The following is a 14,832-nucleotide window of genomic DNA, read 5'->3' as shown; positions in this document are numbered from 1 at the left end:
AGGAAATAGAATGACGAATACTTTCTTTAATTTTAAAGAAAATCGCTTCCTTGAGGAAATAATAATAGTTATTTCGTCACTTTGGCGTAAGTTTTGCTCGGAGCATGCTCTAAGAAGGGGTTTCGTCAAAAACAAAGAAATTTTCGTAAAAAATTGAGTATCTATTAGATACACTGCAAAAATATAATGATAAAAAAATGACTTTGAAAATCCAGTTTGTCTAAAACATGGTAATTCACTTCAGTCAATAATACATGGTTTAAAAAATGCTCACAATTAAAATTCAATTTTCAAATAATTAAATGAAAAACAAAGATATAAACAAGGAAATACATAATATATACAGTTTTCTATTTGAAAGGAATATAATTATGATTACTATTCAATATAATAAAACATTTTCTGATGCATTTATTATTCTAAGAAAACATAACATAAAGTAAGGTATAATAGCGATTACTTCTTACACAAGCGATGTTATTAATATACTAAACTCTCTAAGTTTCATTTTATAAATTGTACAAATTTAATATATTAGAAAATAACTTATAGATTTAGTTTTCCCTGACGCACACCAATTCACTTAACGCAATATCACTCGGTTAAAAAGATCGTAATTCATAAATTTTAATAAATCAAGTCACTATGTAAGAAACTAAGAAGTTATTTTTTTACAGCACAATGATGAATGACCTAAGCATTTTTAAACTTTATAATAATATTTATTTTTAGATTATGAAAATGTGTGTCTAGACCATGGAAAACAAACTGTAAAAAAAAAAGATGATTTAAGGGAACTTCATTTTTCTAACGGAGTTAAAATTTATCATTTTTAACAAGAGCGAGATTATATAACTAAAAGTGAGAAAAGAATGAAGCTTGAAATATTTTTCTGAAATATTTGAGATAATTCAATTAATTTTTTGAGTTGGAAGGTTATAGGCTTTTGCAAATATATTCTAGGAGAAGAATTGTTTAATAAAAATAATTCAATCAGTAAAAACGTTTGCCGTCGAATTTTAAACTGGAAAGATTTGCCTGGGAGTTGTTGTGGCTTAGGGGATACAGCAGTTGCCTTCCAATGAGGTGACCCAAGATCAAATCCCAGTGATGTATAAAAATTTTGACTTCTGTTCTCGACTCGCTCCGACCACAGTGCTGATGTAAAATAATCTCAGTTACAGATTATGGGTTAGAATTCTCTTGCCACAGCACTAACTATAGGAGCTCTTCCTCTGTGAACTTATATTGAAAAGCTTCGTAAGCGAGTTATCGATTAAAAAAACATCGAGTTTAGAAATAGAACCAATGTAGCTTATTCTTTTCCATTGTAAAGTTTCCAAAAAATTTACTATAATTGGGTAACGTGTAATGTTTCTCCTGTGCTGTTCTATCCGATCACATATCGTATAGTTCTGTGATTATACTCTAACATTTACATTAAAACACGTTTTGAACATGTAAAGGTGGCATTTTAATGACGTTTTCTAAAGCATTTTTCTAATAATCAAAAATCAAGTGTCAATCAACAAAAAAAGGACAAATTCTCGCTTATAAAATAGAACAAGTCGGGTTAAAATACCTTTTATACAATCTGAAGACGAGGAACTTTATTTTGGTGCGAGACGTTTTGCACATGAACAATATCTAGCTCATTTATCATTTTAACAAACGTTTTATGGTTTTTTGTCATCACACGTCAATTTTTATGAATCACAATATCCAACTGAGTGAGAAATATAACTCACAAGAACCAAATTTGTTTTTATTCCGGGGGCAAATTTTTTCGATTTGAAAATATCTGGTACAGAAATGTATTCCAGGAGTAAAAATCGGTTACAAACAAAACTAGGTCAGGAAATTATCTTTCTCGTGTAAATAAAATTCCATTTATGTAAAATCTCGGTAAAAAGTAATTATTCGTTGTTAAATCATAAAAATGGGGAAAGCAAAGAACTGATAGAATTTCTTATAAAATTGGCAATAATTTTACAGTTTTTACGTAAAACTTCTCCACTGCACCACTTTGCTACGGACTATGTTCGATCAAATGCAAAAAAGTCTTTTTGAGACAGTAACTCGCTTTTTCTCACTTTTATGCACTTTCCGCTTCCACTTTTTTTTTACTCTTAGTTATCTAGTCAAAAAGAATAGAACGGACGTATTTTCGTTTTTTACCAGCATGAAAGTTTTTTCCCTCTTTAAAGGAAAAGAAGATTTAAAGCAGATATCGTATGGTTGGTTAAGGCTTCCCATAGCAGAACTTGGGCAAAAGTTCGATCCCCGTGCTTGGTCTCGGAACGGACTGCCATTTTTTGGAATGTGCGTCAGTGTCTGGATAGCCACTCTCATATAATGTACTAGAATTGTGGGATCTCAGAGGATGGGGGCATTGCCTCTTAATGGGGTGTCCTAGATTCGAATCCCAATGATGGCTGATCAATACGAATTTTCCATCGACTCTCACCGTCCACAATGCCGACGGAAATATAATACCATCAGTGGCAAACGGATAGTGGGTTAGAATCATCTTGCCCTCTGGATATGTGTGGGAGGGTCTGGTGGTTTTTCTTTCCATTACGGCAGATTTCGACTAGTTTATTCAAAAAGTCTTCCATAAAGGCTGGTTTACTCTCAACGCGTGATCAGGAAGTTGTGTTGTCTTCTGCGTAAGTGTTTAAAATTACAATGCTACGGGGTTAAACATTAAATGCCTTGCACTCAAATAAGGGAAGGTTGTTCAATTCTGGTTCTGAAATAAAGTATTTGTAGGAAAATAGTTCTAAATTATACAATGATTTTGTAATTAACTTAGCTATTAATAGAATACGTTGGAAAATTAAATCATTTAATAAATCAATTGCGAAATGTATGTAATTTAAGAGAAGTAAGTTAATCACTTTCTGCATTTTGTTTAAGGAATCTAGTTGTTTTTATCTAATAAAGTTTCAAAATCAATGACATATTTCGTCATCAGATACCACTGCTATTTGAATGAAACTGTAAAAAATTTCTCTAAGATTATTTGCAAAGTGTTATGCAGTCAGTTGACCAAAATAAGAGACACTCGGGGCAAATATTTCAACTGGAATATTTTGTCAGGCAGCAAAAAAGAAAAAAATATATAATTTTACGATTTCCCCGTAAACATCACCTTCAGTTGACAAATTTGTTTATAAATATTGAAAATTAGAAGATTGAATTTTTTCGTTTTCTTATCAAAATTTAGCTTGTTATGTTATTTCCATCCTTGCGTAATTTCTTTCTTTCTTTTTTTTCAATCAAATTTCTAATCAAATTACGGTACAAAGCATCGGCACAGAAAGTGCCGGTACTTTTTACCGTAAAATCAATTTTTATAGGAACATGTTACAGAAAAAATATCTGATACGCCGTAAATTTTACAGTAATAATTTCCGAAAACTCACTTAGTTCCTCTAATTAAATAAATATTACTGTAAAAATAACACTATAATATTTAACATTAAGAATGAATTTTACGGATGATACATTCTAATTGCCGTTTGTTTGATCCGAAATTTTTAGCAGCGCTCGTAATTGAAAATATATATTAAAATATATTACATATAATTACATAAAAGTTAAATGTCAAATCAGTATACCTAAAGTAGTTTACAGCAGGCCAATGAGAAAGCATGATATTTTTGACCAATGAGAAAGCATGATAATTTGTTTATTAGTTTTCGAAACAAGCAATTTCTTATGAGGGATTGTTATTTTCTCTACACTCAAATTTCAACCAGGGTGTTGGGGTCGAATGCATGGCCAGGGTGTTCCGCTTTGCCTGGTGTTTTCCTATCTTTCTATCTGGCTGGGGTAAACTTGTCAGTAGCTAAGTTATCTCCAAATTTATAAGGATATAGATGTAATAAAATGAAATTACGAAATTTTTAAGGATGCGTGTGTAATAATTTAAATAAAAATTGTAAGGACGTTGATGTAATAAAATTTATAAAGTTAAGAGAATGAGATTTACAGGGCACATTTGTCTCTCGCTTGGATAAATTGGACGCTCAAAACATGCAATATTCAACCAGAAACTGGCAGCACAGATAGAGGAAGTTTAAAAATTCAATGGCTGTACACCATAACTACCAATTTTAAAATGATCATGGTGTTGTCACATCAAGAAGAACGACATGGAGATATGTTCTAGAGGAGGTAAAGGTCCACCCTGTACTGTTATGCCAACGAGAAAGTGCAATTGAGAATTTCCTATTTGATTACTATAAATTCTTTGGTATATAGCCTTATTACAGTTATATAACGATTTTTTTTCGGAAAAGTATTCTCTAAAAAATTGAACCAAAATATTTTTCTTATAAAATACATGATGAATAACAAAAAAAAATATTTCGTTTTTAAATCATAAACTTGCATTAACTCGAAATAACAATTTCTGTTAATATGAGAAACATAACGCTCTTTCAGAAAATGAATCATATGCTAATATTTTATAATATTAAAATAGGATTTAATATTTTTCTAAGAGTAATAGATAGTGCTTCTTGATGTTTGCTTCATTTTTCATAATAAAGTTTCGCTACTTACGTGCTTACAGAGGAGTTAGTTTCGTGAAAGAAACGCTTTTAATTAAAAGTTAAGAAAAAATTTCTCAAGTGCAACCAACATCTTTCTCTTTTCAAGAATATCCCTTACAATAATAAATTACTCATATTCATCGTATTCTATCTTCCGATTCCGGGTAATTTTTGTAACAAGATTAAATTAATAGGTTTCGTGTCTTGAAAATATGTGAGCAATAAAATTACGTACTTATATAATACTTCTATGCTGCGTGCAAAAGGTGAGTGGCTCGGTGCATATGGTAAAATTCACGCAATTTTTTTTTTTTTTTCGTTTTCACCTTCAAAGTTTTATCTTGTGAGTAAAAAATTTACTATGATAAAATATTTTGTTCAAATAATTCGCATATAAAAGAGTAATTTTGTTTAAAGTATAGCTCGAACTGAATTCAAATCTGAAACTAGCTAGAAAAATTTTCAAATTTGTTATTTTGATTTTGAAGTATTTTTTGGTATTTCTGACAGTTATATATTAAACAATTGTCTTCAGTAAAGAAAGAAAAGTCCATGTGTGCGCTTTTGTACTTCTGTTTTTATAACTATGAAACCCTTATATTAAAGATCTTGAAATTCTGACAGCAGGTGCGAGACAAAGTTTTACTCTAATACCCTAAAAATCCCATTAAAATTTTAATTAATCCATGAGGGAGGGAAATAAGAAAAACAAATTTTATCGTAGAATAAGCATTACAGAACTTCGCAATTTTAACTGCAGATGCTTTTCAATTATTTAGATTATGAACTCAGTTGGACGGGGCAACCCAGTTGTTAGGGCATCTGATTCGGATTGATACAGAGAGTTCGTGGTGCGATTATCAAAACCACCGAGACCCACCGAGTACACGCTATATAGGGGAGAGTTGGATAAAACGGGATACCATTATTGTTTTTATTTACTACGGAATATCTGTTAAGGAAAACAATACATTATTTTTTTGTAGCTACAACATTTATTGAAGCACACAAAAAACATATTTTCAACTAATTTTAATGACAGCGAAATAGAAAAAAAAATTCATTTCCAAACTCTTACATATCCCGTTTTAGCATACCTGGGTTGGATAAAACGGGATAGGGTTTACTATGTTTAATTTTTTGCATATATATAAAGATAAAATAATAAATAATGCAAATATATAAATAATTGTTTATGTATAATAATTGTTTATGTATAAAAAAGTCTTCATCAGAGAAATATATTACAATTAGCTCTAAAGAAAGATGTGAAATCCTAGAGTCGAAAATAAAATGCTTAATAATGAACGTTAATAAACAAATTTTGCATTACTATATAAAGAGACTAAATTATTCAAAAAATATCTATAGTTAATATAAATAAGTTGTTTAAAAAGCCTAGGCCTACATTAATATATGGATATTTTAAAATGTAATAATCCAATAAATAAATAGGTGGATAAAACGGGACATGAAAAACTCTATCCCGTTTTATCCAACTCACAAGTGTCCCGTTTTGTCCGACTCCGTCACTTTTTGAAACAAACATGGTTGCTGCGTAAATGTGAAAAGAAAATTAGATAGACTGCACATAAAAATATTGGTAAATAAATGGTTAATTAAATTTAATACTCACCGGAATTTTATTCCCTTATATGTAGGCAGTACAATGCAAAAAACAACGCACGTAAATGTAGAAAATGGCAAGAAAATAGAGTAAAAAATTTCTGAGACCTACAACTTTCTATGAAATAGTGATCTCGAGGCGGGACGCACCGAGAATGATATAATCACGGTCGAATAACACGTTTCTGTCGTTGTCCACTAGATAGCTGCAATAGTCTGGTCCCTAGGCGACGTATCCCGTTTTGTCCGACTATCCCGTTTTATCCAACTCTCCCCTACATGCTCGTAAAATATGCGTAATCGAAAGTTCCATGGTCAGTCACTGAGTAGTGCTATATGTACAAAGATCAGGAGATTACCTCTTCAGATCTATGTATGATTGGTGCTGCCCTCTATCCGGAGGGTTCTGAACTAAATCGCACTTGCGGTGCTCTCTTGTAAAGCGAAAAGCGTTATTTCCTGTCTTAAATCTCAATAGCTGGCAAACTTGGCTTGTCCTAATGTCAGTAAAAACAGCAACATAAACAACATATTTGTTAAATTACAGTTCCCTTTAAACAAAAACGAGTTTTTTTGTACATATTTAGTCATTAGTTGCTTAATGTGCCAGGTAAACACAAGCACGTTCATAAATAGCATTTGAAGATGACGTGCCACGAATTTGTATTTCCGAAGCTGTCTAAGAACCGTAAGCCTTTGTCTGTAGTTATTATTTCTAATTGCATTTTTTTAAAAAAACTAGAAACATCATAAAGTAAAGTCAACAAAAACAGAATTAAAAATAATAATAAGCTCGGTACTAATACGTCAATTTATCGATAAAAGTTTTTAAAAATCTTGACTATTAGTCTTTTCATGTTTTGGCCGCGATCAATAATCAATTGTACCATTTTCAGTGACGAATACTCAGTGTAGTTTATCGTTCATTTAGTTTGTTCTAAGAACATTATTCTTCAAATAAACAATTTTTAAGTTTAATATTGTAAAGTAACCAGAAAGGACAACAAATATTAAAGAAGAACTAATTTTTGAAAACAATTTTTTCATTACATGCCTAATAATTTTGTTGCTTGTTTGTGTTGTAATTATAAGTGATGATTCAATAATCAATTATGATTTTATTTTATCCCGTACGCATATTATCCTATATGGGTATTACGCTATAAGTATGCAAAAACAAAAAATAATTTTTTTGTATCATTCTAAAATATAGGAACATATCCTTACTAAACTAACACAACAGGAAAAAAGTGCTTCTCAAAATTTAGCAAAAATTTATCAAGTAGCTCAGAAATAAATTATAAACGAAATTAGAAACATCATGTATTCAAAATTAAAACAGCATATATTCATTTTTGAAGCAAATAATAATTTTCTGCAGTCTCAAAAGTGATCTGGTGCGCGAAATGTGTGAAAGAGTTCTTCGTATGCCGTAGGTTTGAACAGAAGAACTCCGGGTTTCATAATTTGGTTCTCACAATAGCATAGTTTTTCAATCCAGTCATAGGACAGATAGGAAGCTTTATATATTCTGTTTACTAAAAGGTTTTTAAAAGATAACGAAATTAGCAAAAATGAAATTATAATTACCGATCGTCTGACTAAGCTTTGACCATATTTTCCCATCTGCTACCCTCTACTATTGAACTTAACTTGAAAACTAGCAAGCAACTGTCACCATATAAAGTTTTTTCAATCTCCATGCACTGTGGTGTTCAGCCACGGTGATTATGGCATCCTACTACGAACCCGGAGGTCCTTGGTTCGAATCCTGACGGCAGCCAATGCGCATCCTTCTCACACATTTCACTTATATTTTGCTCGAACATGAGTATATGCTGTTTCAATTTTGAATGTACGGGATTTTAATATTTGTCTATTATTTGTTTTGGTGTTATTTCCTATTTTTGCTCAATTTTGAGAAATCCTTTCATTTATTGCGCACTTAATGTAATTGGTATTTCATAACTTGTATAAAACTCAATGTTTTTATTTTTTTTTCAAGTTTTCTGAAAATCGGAACTACTTTTAGTTTTATTATGACCTCAATTTTCAATAAAATTAATCCTGTTTGTATTTGCAAGTATTTAAACCTTTATTTTGAAATAAAGTTCGTAAATCAAGAAAAAAATCTAATCAAAAATAGATCAACTTGTATTCTGAATGGTTTTGAAGATAAGAAAACTCAATGAAAACTACCAGTTAACTTTAGGAACGGCAAAAAAAATCTGGCTGAGTGCCCGTCAAATTTCAATAAATTCTGTTAATGTTCTTCAGAAATAGTTCTGAAACTTTCGTGGGAGCCTGATATAAATTCCATACAGTAGGTTTTTACATTTTCTATTATGCTAAAAGTTATGTTCATAACTTTTCCAAAGTTTACTATTATCATACATTTTAGGGTATTTCAGCTAAAATTCACTTTAGAAAAATAGTTTTCTAAAATGAATTATATTTCTGCGATAAAGCATGGATAAAAAATAAATATAAAAAATAGTTAAAGCAATATACTAAATTTCCTATAACATAATAGTACAAAAAGCGATTGACCAAACTAAAAGTACAGTATGATTTATTTTTATTTTTAAATTGGTTTAAATCTATGTCTGGAAAATGAATATCTTTAGTATTCTTCCAGATTAAAATTACAAAATAAAATTTATCATAACGATACGCAACATCAAAAAAGTATTTCTGCTGCATACAATACAAATACGAGTATATTATTTTCTAAATTATTAAAATACGGATATTAGTGGTCATTCGATAAAAATATAGCCTTGCTAAAAATCTCTTCTAATGATCCTTGCCAAATGTACACTAGCAAAATTATACAGGTGCAAAATTGAATGTTCACAACATGTCAAAACATCAAAACTGTATACGGTAATAAAATTTAATCCGAACAGGTTTTGTTTGCTTATGTACGATGTACTGGGGTTGCACTAATCAGTTATCTGTGATACTCTGGCATTCTTACAGATGATCAAAATATATTGCTATCACCAGCACGAGCTACACATAAGCAATTTAGATCCGAGGACATATCGTAATAATCATCTTGCCTCCCCCTCACTCTTCCCAATCGAGGGTGGACTTTTCTGGTTCTAAAATCATAACAATATTCTATTATTTTATTTTATAACCAGCACCATACAGTCGACTCATTTCTGGGTTTACGACTATTACTGCTCGTCTCCGTAAACTTCTAATTTTAAATTCAACCCATAAGACAAGGGAACTCTTAGATCAAGCATTGGGCACACTAGCTTTCATGAATGTATTTTTCATGAAACTCTCCCGCATTTGCATTACATGGAGAAGAAAAATCATGGAAACCCTTCCAGGGTTACCCAGACGGAAATACGATTTTAATCCATGATGGGTCTGCCACTGAAAACATTATTTACGTCAGCGCTGGCCGGGCGAGCCAGTTGCGACTAGCCATCACTGGGATTCGAACTCCTCACTGGGAGACAAGTGCTCTATCCCCTAAAAAACCACTGCTAGATGCTCCGGTGATGCAGTCTGTTAAGGCGTCACTCTGATTGCTCGTTGGAAGCTGCGGGTTGTGAGTTCGATCTTGGCAGCAGACGAAACAGCTGCCGAATATATACAGCAAAGTGCATGTTAAATGTGCCATAGCTTAATGTCTTCTCGTTGATTGTGGTGTAGAAGTTTTGAGAAAGGGGTTCCAGTTCAGGTGCCGTCCACGTTGTCTGATCGTGGTCAAAACAGCGTAACATTCCGCCATGACCGTTAAACAATAGAACCCTGAAAATGGGACTAGGTACTTGGCCATGGTTGGGAGATGTGCCTGCTCTGGAGCATTACAATTGAGTGGATACCTAAACGCGGACAAACACTAGGAGAAAGTGCAGTCCATACACCCAGAGCGGTAGTCGAATTTTTTTCAAATCCCTGTTAGATAAAGCCGTAGCCAACCACTCGGTATAGGTATTTTCTTTTCCTTAAAAGCTGGAAAAACGTCAATGTTCGCAAAAACAGAGAATACGTTCTCTCTATTTCTTTTGACAAGATGTGTAAGAACTAAGTTTTTTTAGTATCTAACTAGAGAGTATACACGTTGAATGTGTCGTTTCGTAACTAATGCATTTAGTTTTAAATCGAAGGAATGTCACGTCATATGTTTTTTTTTACAGTTACTGTGCGCCTTGTTACAATAAGAAGCATAAATAAGTTTCATTAAAATACGATTAAGTTAAAAAAAATTATCAATTAAAAAGACGATTATACACAACTATACACTAAAAACTACAAATCGAATTATTATCGATAAAAAGTGCTAATAAAAAATTTTTAATAAATCGTTAATAATATTAATTTAGGAAAACCTACACTGCAAAAAAGTTCCAGATCAAATGACGATGAAAGTAATGGTGAAAAAACGTTCAGAGTACTGATACTTTTACCAGGACATGTTAAGAAATAAAAAATCTGACAAATCATTATTTTTACAGTAATAACTTCCCTGAAATCCCAGAATTACTCTAAATAAATATTGCTGAAAAATTTACAATTTAATATTTTCCGGTAAAATTGGAATTTACGGTAAAGTAGGTTTTACGGATGGTGTACCCAAAATTCCGGGACTTTATACCGTAATTTACTCGGAAATTGTTTATAATGTAATATCTTGAAAACGTGCAAGTATGCTGAAACCAATCAATTTTACGCTTATTGTCGATTCGAGGTTTAATGTGCAATATAGTGTCATACTTTCTTTTTTGAAATTATTAGAGCATCAAATTCATTGCAAATTTCTTGTCGCCTTTTTCCTTAAAGTGGTTCTTAATTTATATTTATTTTTATCAATAGAAGCGAGAACGTTCATAAAAAATATATAAAACTGATACATATGAATACAGAATGAAACTGATACTGAATAACTGATACTGAAATGAAATACGAAAAATAAACCGTCTATAAAGAACAATTATCTGAAATCAAATTTCGGTGTTTATAATGAGACTAAGAAATAATAGTCTAATGGATACTTACACTACTTCTATCAACGAAAGTATGTTGCTTAAAAAACGTTCATGCCTAAATAACTTCTCCGTCATTTGTATTATCTAATGAATTAGCAGATGTTAATTATAATAATATAATATAAAGCTATGTCAATTAAGCTAAAATATATATAAACTCTTTTTTTATTACCTTCATACTTAAGGCTAACCATCGTTGTAGAAAATTATTGTAGCGATATCCAATGTTAACTACTTATTTTAATACGATTTTCCTAATTATTAATTTTAAAGTCAATACTTAAAAACGAACTTAAACTGTTGGTGAAAAAATTAAAAGACCATAACGAAAAGCAACGTGTATTCTTTATAAGGAAAAGAGTTACTTATTAATAATTTAAACTGCGATTTTCATTTAATTACATAGAATTGAATTAGGTAGTATAATTTTCAGTAATATTTAATTAAAAAAGAATTCTTATATAAAAATAACACATATATTTTGACTGGAAAATTGAAAATTATTTGCGGTATTATTTCTACAAATAATTTATAAAATTAACGGAAACTAAATTCATGCAATGTGTCCTTATATTTACATTATCGTATTATTCACAGCAAACAAATTATTTACAATAAGGACAAGAGAATAGTAATATTTATTATTTTTCTGATATTTTGTATAGAATTGTAATATTTTTTAGAAAGGATACGCGATCAATAGTTTAGCAAAAAACATCTTCGTACTTCCGTCATACTCAATGTACTATACTTTCTCGTGATTAAAAACAATTAATTACTCTTTATAAAAATTTTACATTCGTTTCTTGATTCTATAATCAAAAACTTCTATGTTTATGAATGTTTAGTCATTAAAAACACGTGCTTATTTTACGAAAAGAAATTATACATTTCATAATAAAAGCAAGGTATTTGTTATTAAAGTACAATCGAAGCAAAATGAAATTAAATATAAAATCTGATTTTTCTAATGATCATTATAGATTAAAATTTCTTGATCAATTGTTATTGCCGTTTTCGGAGAAATATTGTATCTAATTGGAAATGAATAACATTGAAAAATTTGTTCTCACAAAATGATTAAAATACATATCGCGAAAACAAAGAATTCGTAATAAATGACAAATAAAAGATGTAACGCACTTCTAATTTATAAGAAGCATCCGTTGCTTTAAATAACTATAATTTAAGTTACAAAATTTATGTCAATTGCAGTGTTAATAGAAAGTAGATATTAATAATAATAATTTTTTATAGCTTTTATACTTTAAAAAGTGCATGGAAAATGCAATTACAAAAACAGCATTACACATTAGCAGTAAACAATGTCCGCGACGAAGAATTTTTAATTTAAATTTTACCTTAAAAATAAACAAATTTCCTTACAAAGCAGAAATGTTAAAGTACATTTGCGGAAATTTCTTGCCGATGAAAATTTTTTTCTTCATATTTCTCGCTTCTAATGTTCTTATCCACATGCAAGTTACAAATAATGATTTGTCACTTAAAATGTAGTCTATCAACAAAACAAAACATGATGTTACGAAGTGTTTTTATATTTATTTAAATATTTTTAAAAATGTATAGAGCCAAATTGAAATTTATAGTCTGGATTTACAGTTAATAGCATAAGTTAAATCTTAAGCCATACTCAAAACCAAATCAAATATATTAATTTAAAAATAAATTTTCTTAGCGTCTTCAGATATAATAGTTGGCATAATGTTATACTTTGATTTACTCAAGACAAATTTAGTTCTACCTATGGTGATTATTTAAATTTGTTAATTATTTAATATGAAAGTTATGAATATATCAATATGTTTAAAATAACCAAAAAATTAACCTATATTAATATTGCCTAAATATTTAAATGAAAGATTAATCTAAACTTTAATCTATTTCATAAATTGAAATGTATTAAATGTTTGAATGTCACTGAAAAAATAAACAATCAAATTATTAAAAAAATTATCAGAAAATAATGAAATTTTTATTTTAATTACATTATTTATAACTGAACTTTTTTAAAGCATGAACTTAATTTTTTTCCAACTCAATGCGTTCAGTAACTCTTAAAGTTACGTTTCTTTTTTTTCACTTAAGCCGTAGTATAAATTCTATCACTGGAAATAAGAGTTTGACTATTGTTTTAGTTTTTTTAATATTTTGACAGAATGTTTCATGTTCAATTAATTTCTTTAACCATTGCGAAAATTTGTGTCCGATTAAAAAAATTACTGACAAACACATCAACCTTTTCAGCAACTTAACTAGTGTAATATACATTTTAAAATATTAATAGCCATCTGTTTTAGTTTCAGGAAAATCTGAATTTTTTTCACATAAATAAAATAAACTAATATTCGTTTTAATGAAATCCAACAGCTGTTTAATACAATTTTACCTAATTATAGATAACTTTTACTCACAAAACTACTCTCTTTATTCCCGCGATTTTCCAGAAAGTAGGAAAGTCACCAGAAGCCAGATATTTTAGATAATTTTCGCTTCCTTTTTTTTAACAAAATACTTAAAAAAGTGCTAAGAAATTCACTTACCTGATACAATTTCCGTCGAGTGCAATCCAGGTAAAAGGGCAATAAACATAAGTGCAGTTTTTACTACGAATTCCTTTCGCAGGTAGTGCCAAGAAATTCGATTTCCTAAAGTGATTAATCTTCCACAGGAACGATCAAATTGTCTAGGCCAACCCGTCATTCTTGCACTTTAAACGTCAGAAGCACAATCAAGAAGTTTCGTTCGGATTTCAATATATAAAGATTTCAATTTGTACTCTCTTAGTTAAAACCATTTAAAAGATTTTTTTCACTCAAAACTCTTCATTTTTTAGTGTAAAATATTAGCTTTTGTAACAAATTATTGCTGTCAGTAATGTTTCAACAGACTATATTTTTTATCTGATATATTAATTGCGGAGAAAGTGAAAAAAAATATTCGTTTTTACTGTCAGGTTTCGAATTTTTTTAATTCCTTTATAGTAAATGGCCAATACCTTGTAATAAATACCACAATATTGTAAAAAGTTCTTTCACGGTCTTATCTACAAAATAAACATTCTTATTTCTGTCAGTATCCCATTAGAACTTCTAATTTCACTTTGTTTTTCAAGCAATGAAGAAAAAGAAAAACAGAAATTTAGTCGCCAGAAAATTTCTCCGAGAGGAAGTGATTCACTCCACTGTCGCGGTCAAAAGAGCGGAAAGATGCTGGGAACACCAAGAGCGTCCCATGAAGATGCGGAAGAGCGACGTGTGGATGCTTTCCCTCATCCCGGAGGTATGAAGTGAGTTAGTATGCTAGGGTGTCCTCTAGTTGAGAAAAAGAGTTGGTTGTTTCCGATAGAGCACACCGGACCCTTCCCCAGGGCGCGTAGCGCCACCTAGTAGTCTTGTTTTCGTCTGGCAAAAGTGAATATTCGGGCTAAATTCCCCTTTGGAATGTTGTGGGTGGATTGCTGCTTTGAATTTGATCAACATTGCGAACGAAAATTTATCTTAGGATAAAAAGAAAACTTGATGTCAAACGAATTTTTTTTTAATTTCGTAATTATATTTCCTTATTTTTTTAAATGTGTTGAATGCTTGAAATGTATTATAATTTATTTCTCG

General features: G+C 30.3%; 1 protein-coding gene across 1 annotated transcript in view; it reads right to left on the bottom strand.

Annotated features, from left to right (window-relative positions):
* Nucleotides 1–14,581, bottom strand: part of LOC107447604 (hemicentin-2-like) — a 410,317-nt gene extending 395,736 nt beyond the window's left edge. The window contains exon 1 of the mRNA XM_071177281.2: nucleotides 13,762–14,581. Within this exon, the coding sequence (XP_071033382.1) occupies nucleotides 13,762–13,921 (160 nt within the window). The 5' untranslated portion in view covers nucleotides 13,922–14,581. The remainder of the gene's footprint in view (nucleotides 1–13,761) is intronic.
* Nucleotides 14,582–14,832: the final 251 nt, after the last annotated feature.

Source organism: Parasteatoda tepidariorum, chromosome 2, assembly GCF_982258835.1.
Source record: "Parasteatoda tepidariorum strain Cologne lab strain chromosome 2, Ptep-v5.0, whole genome shotgun sequence".
NCBI classification, from domain to species: domain Eukaryota; kingdom Metazoa; phylum Arthropoda; class Arachnida; order Araneae; family Theridiidae; genus Parasteatoda; species Parasteatoda tepidariorum.
The sequence above is the reverse complement of the archived record's forward strand: the minus strand, read 5'-3'. Positions and strand labels throughout refer to the sequence as shown.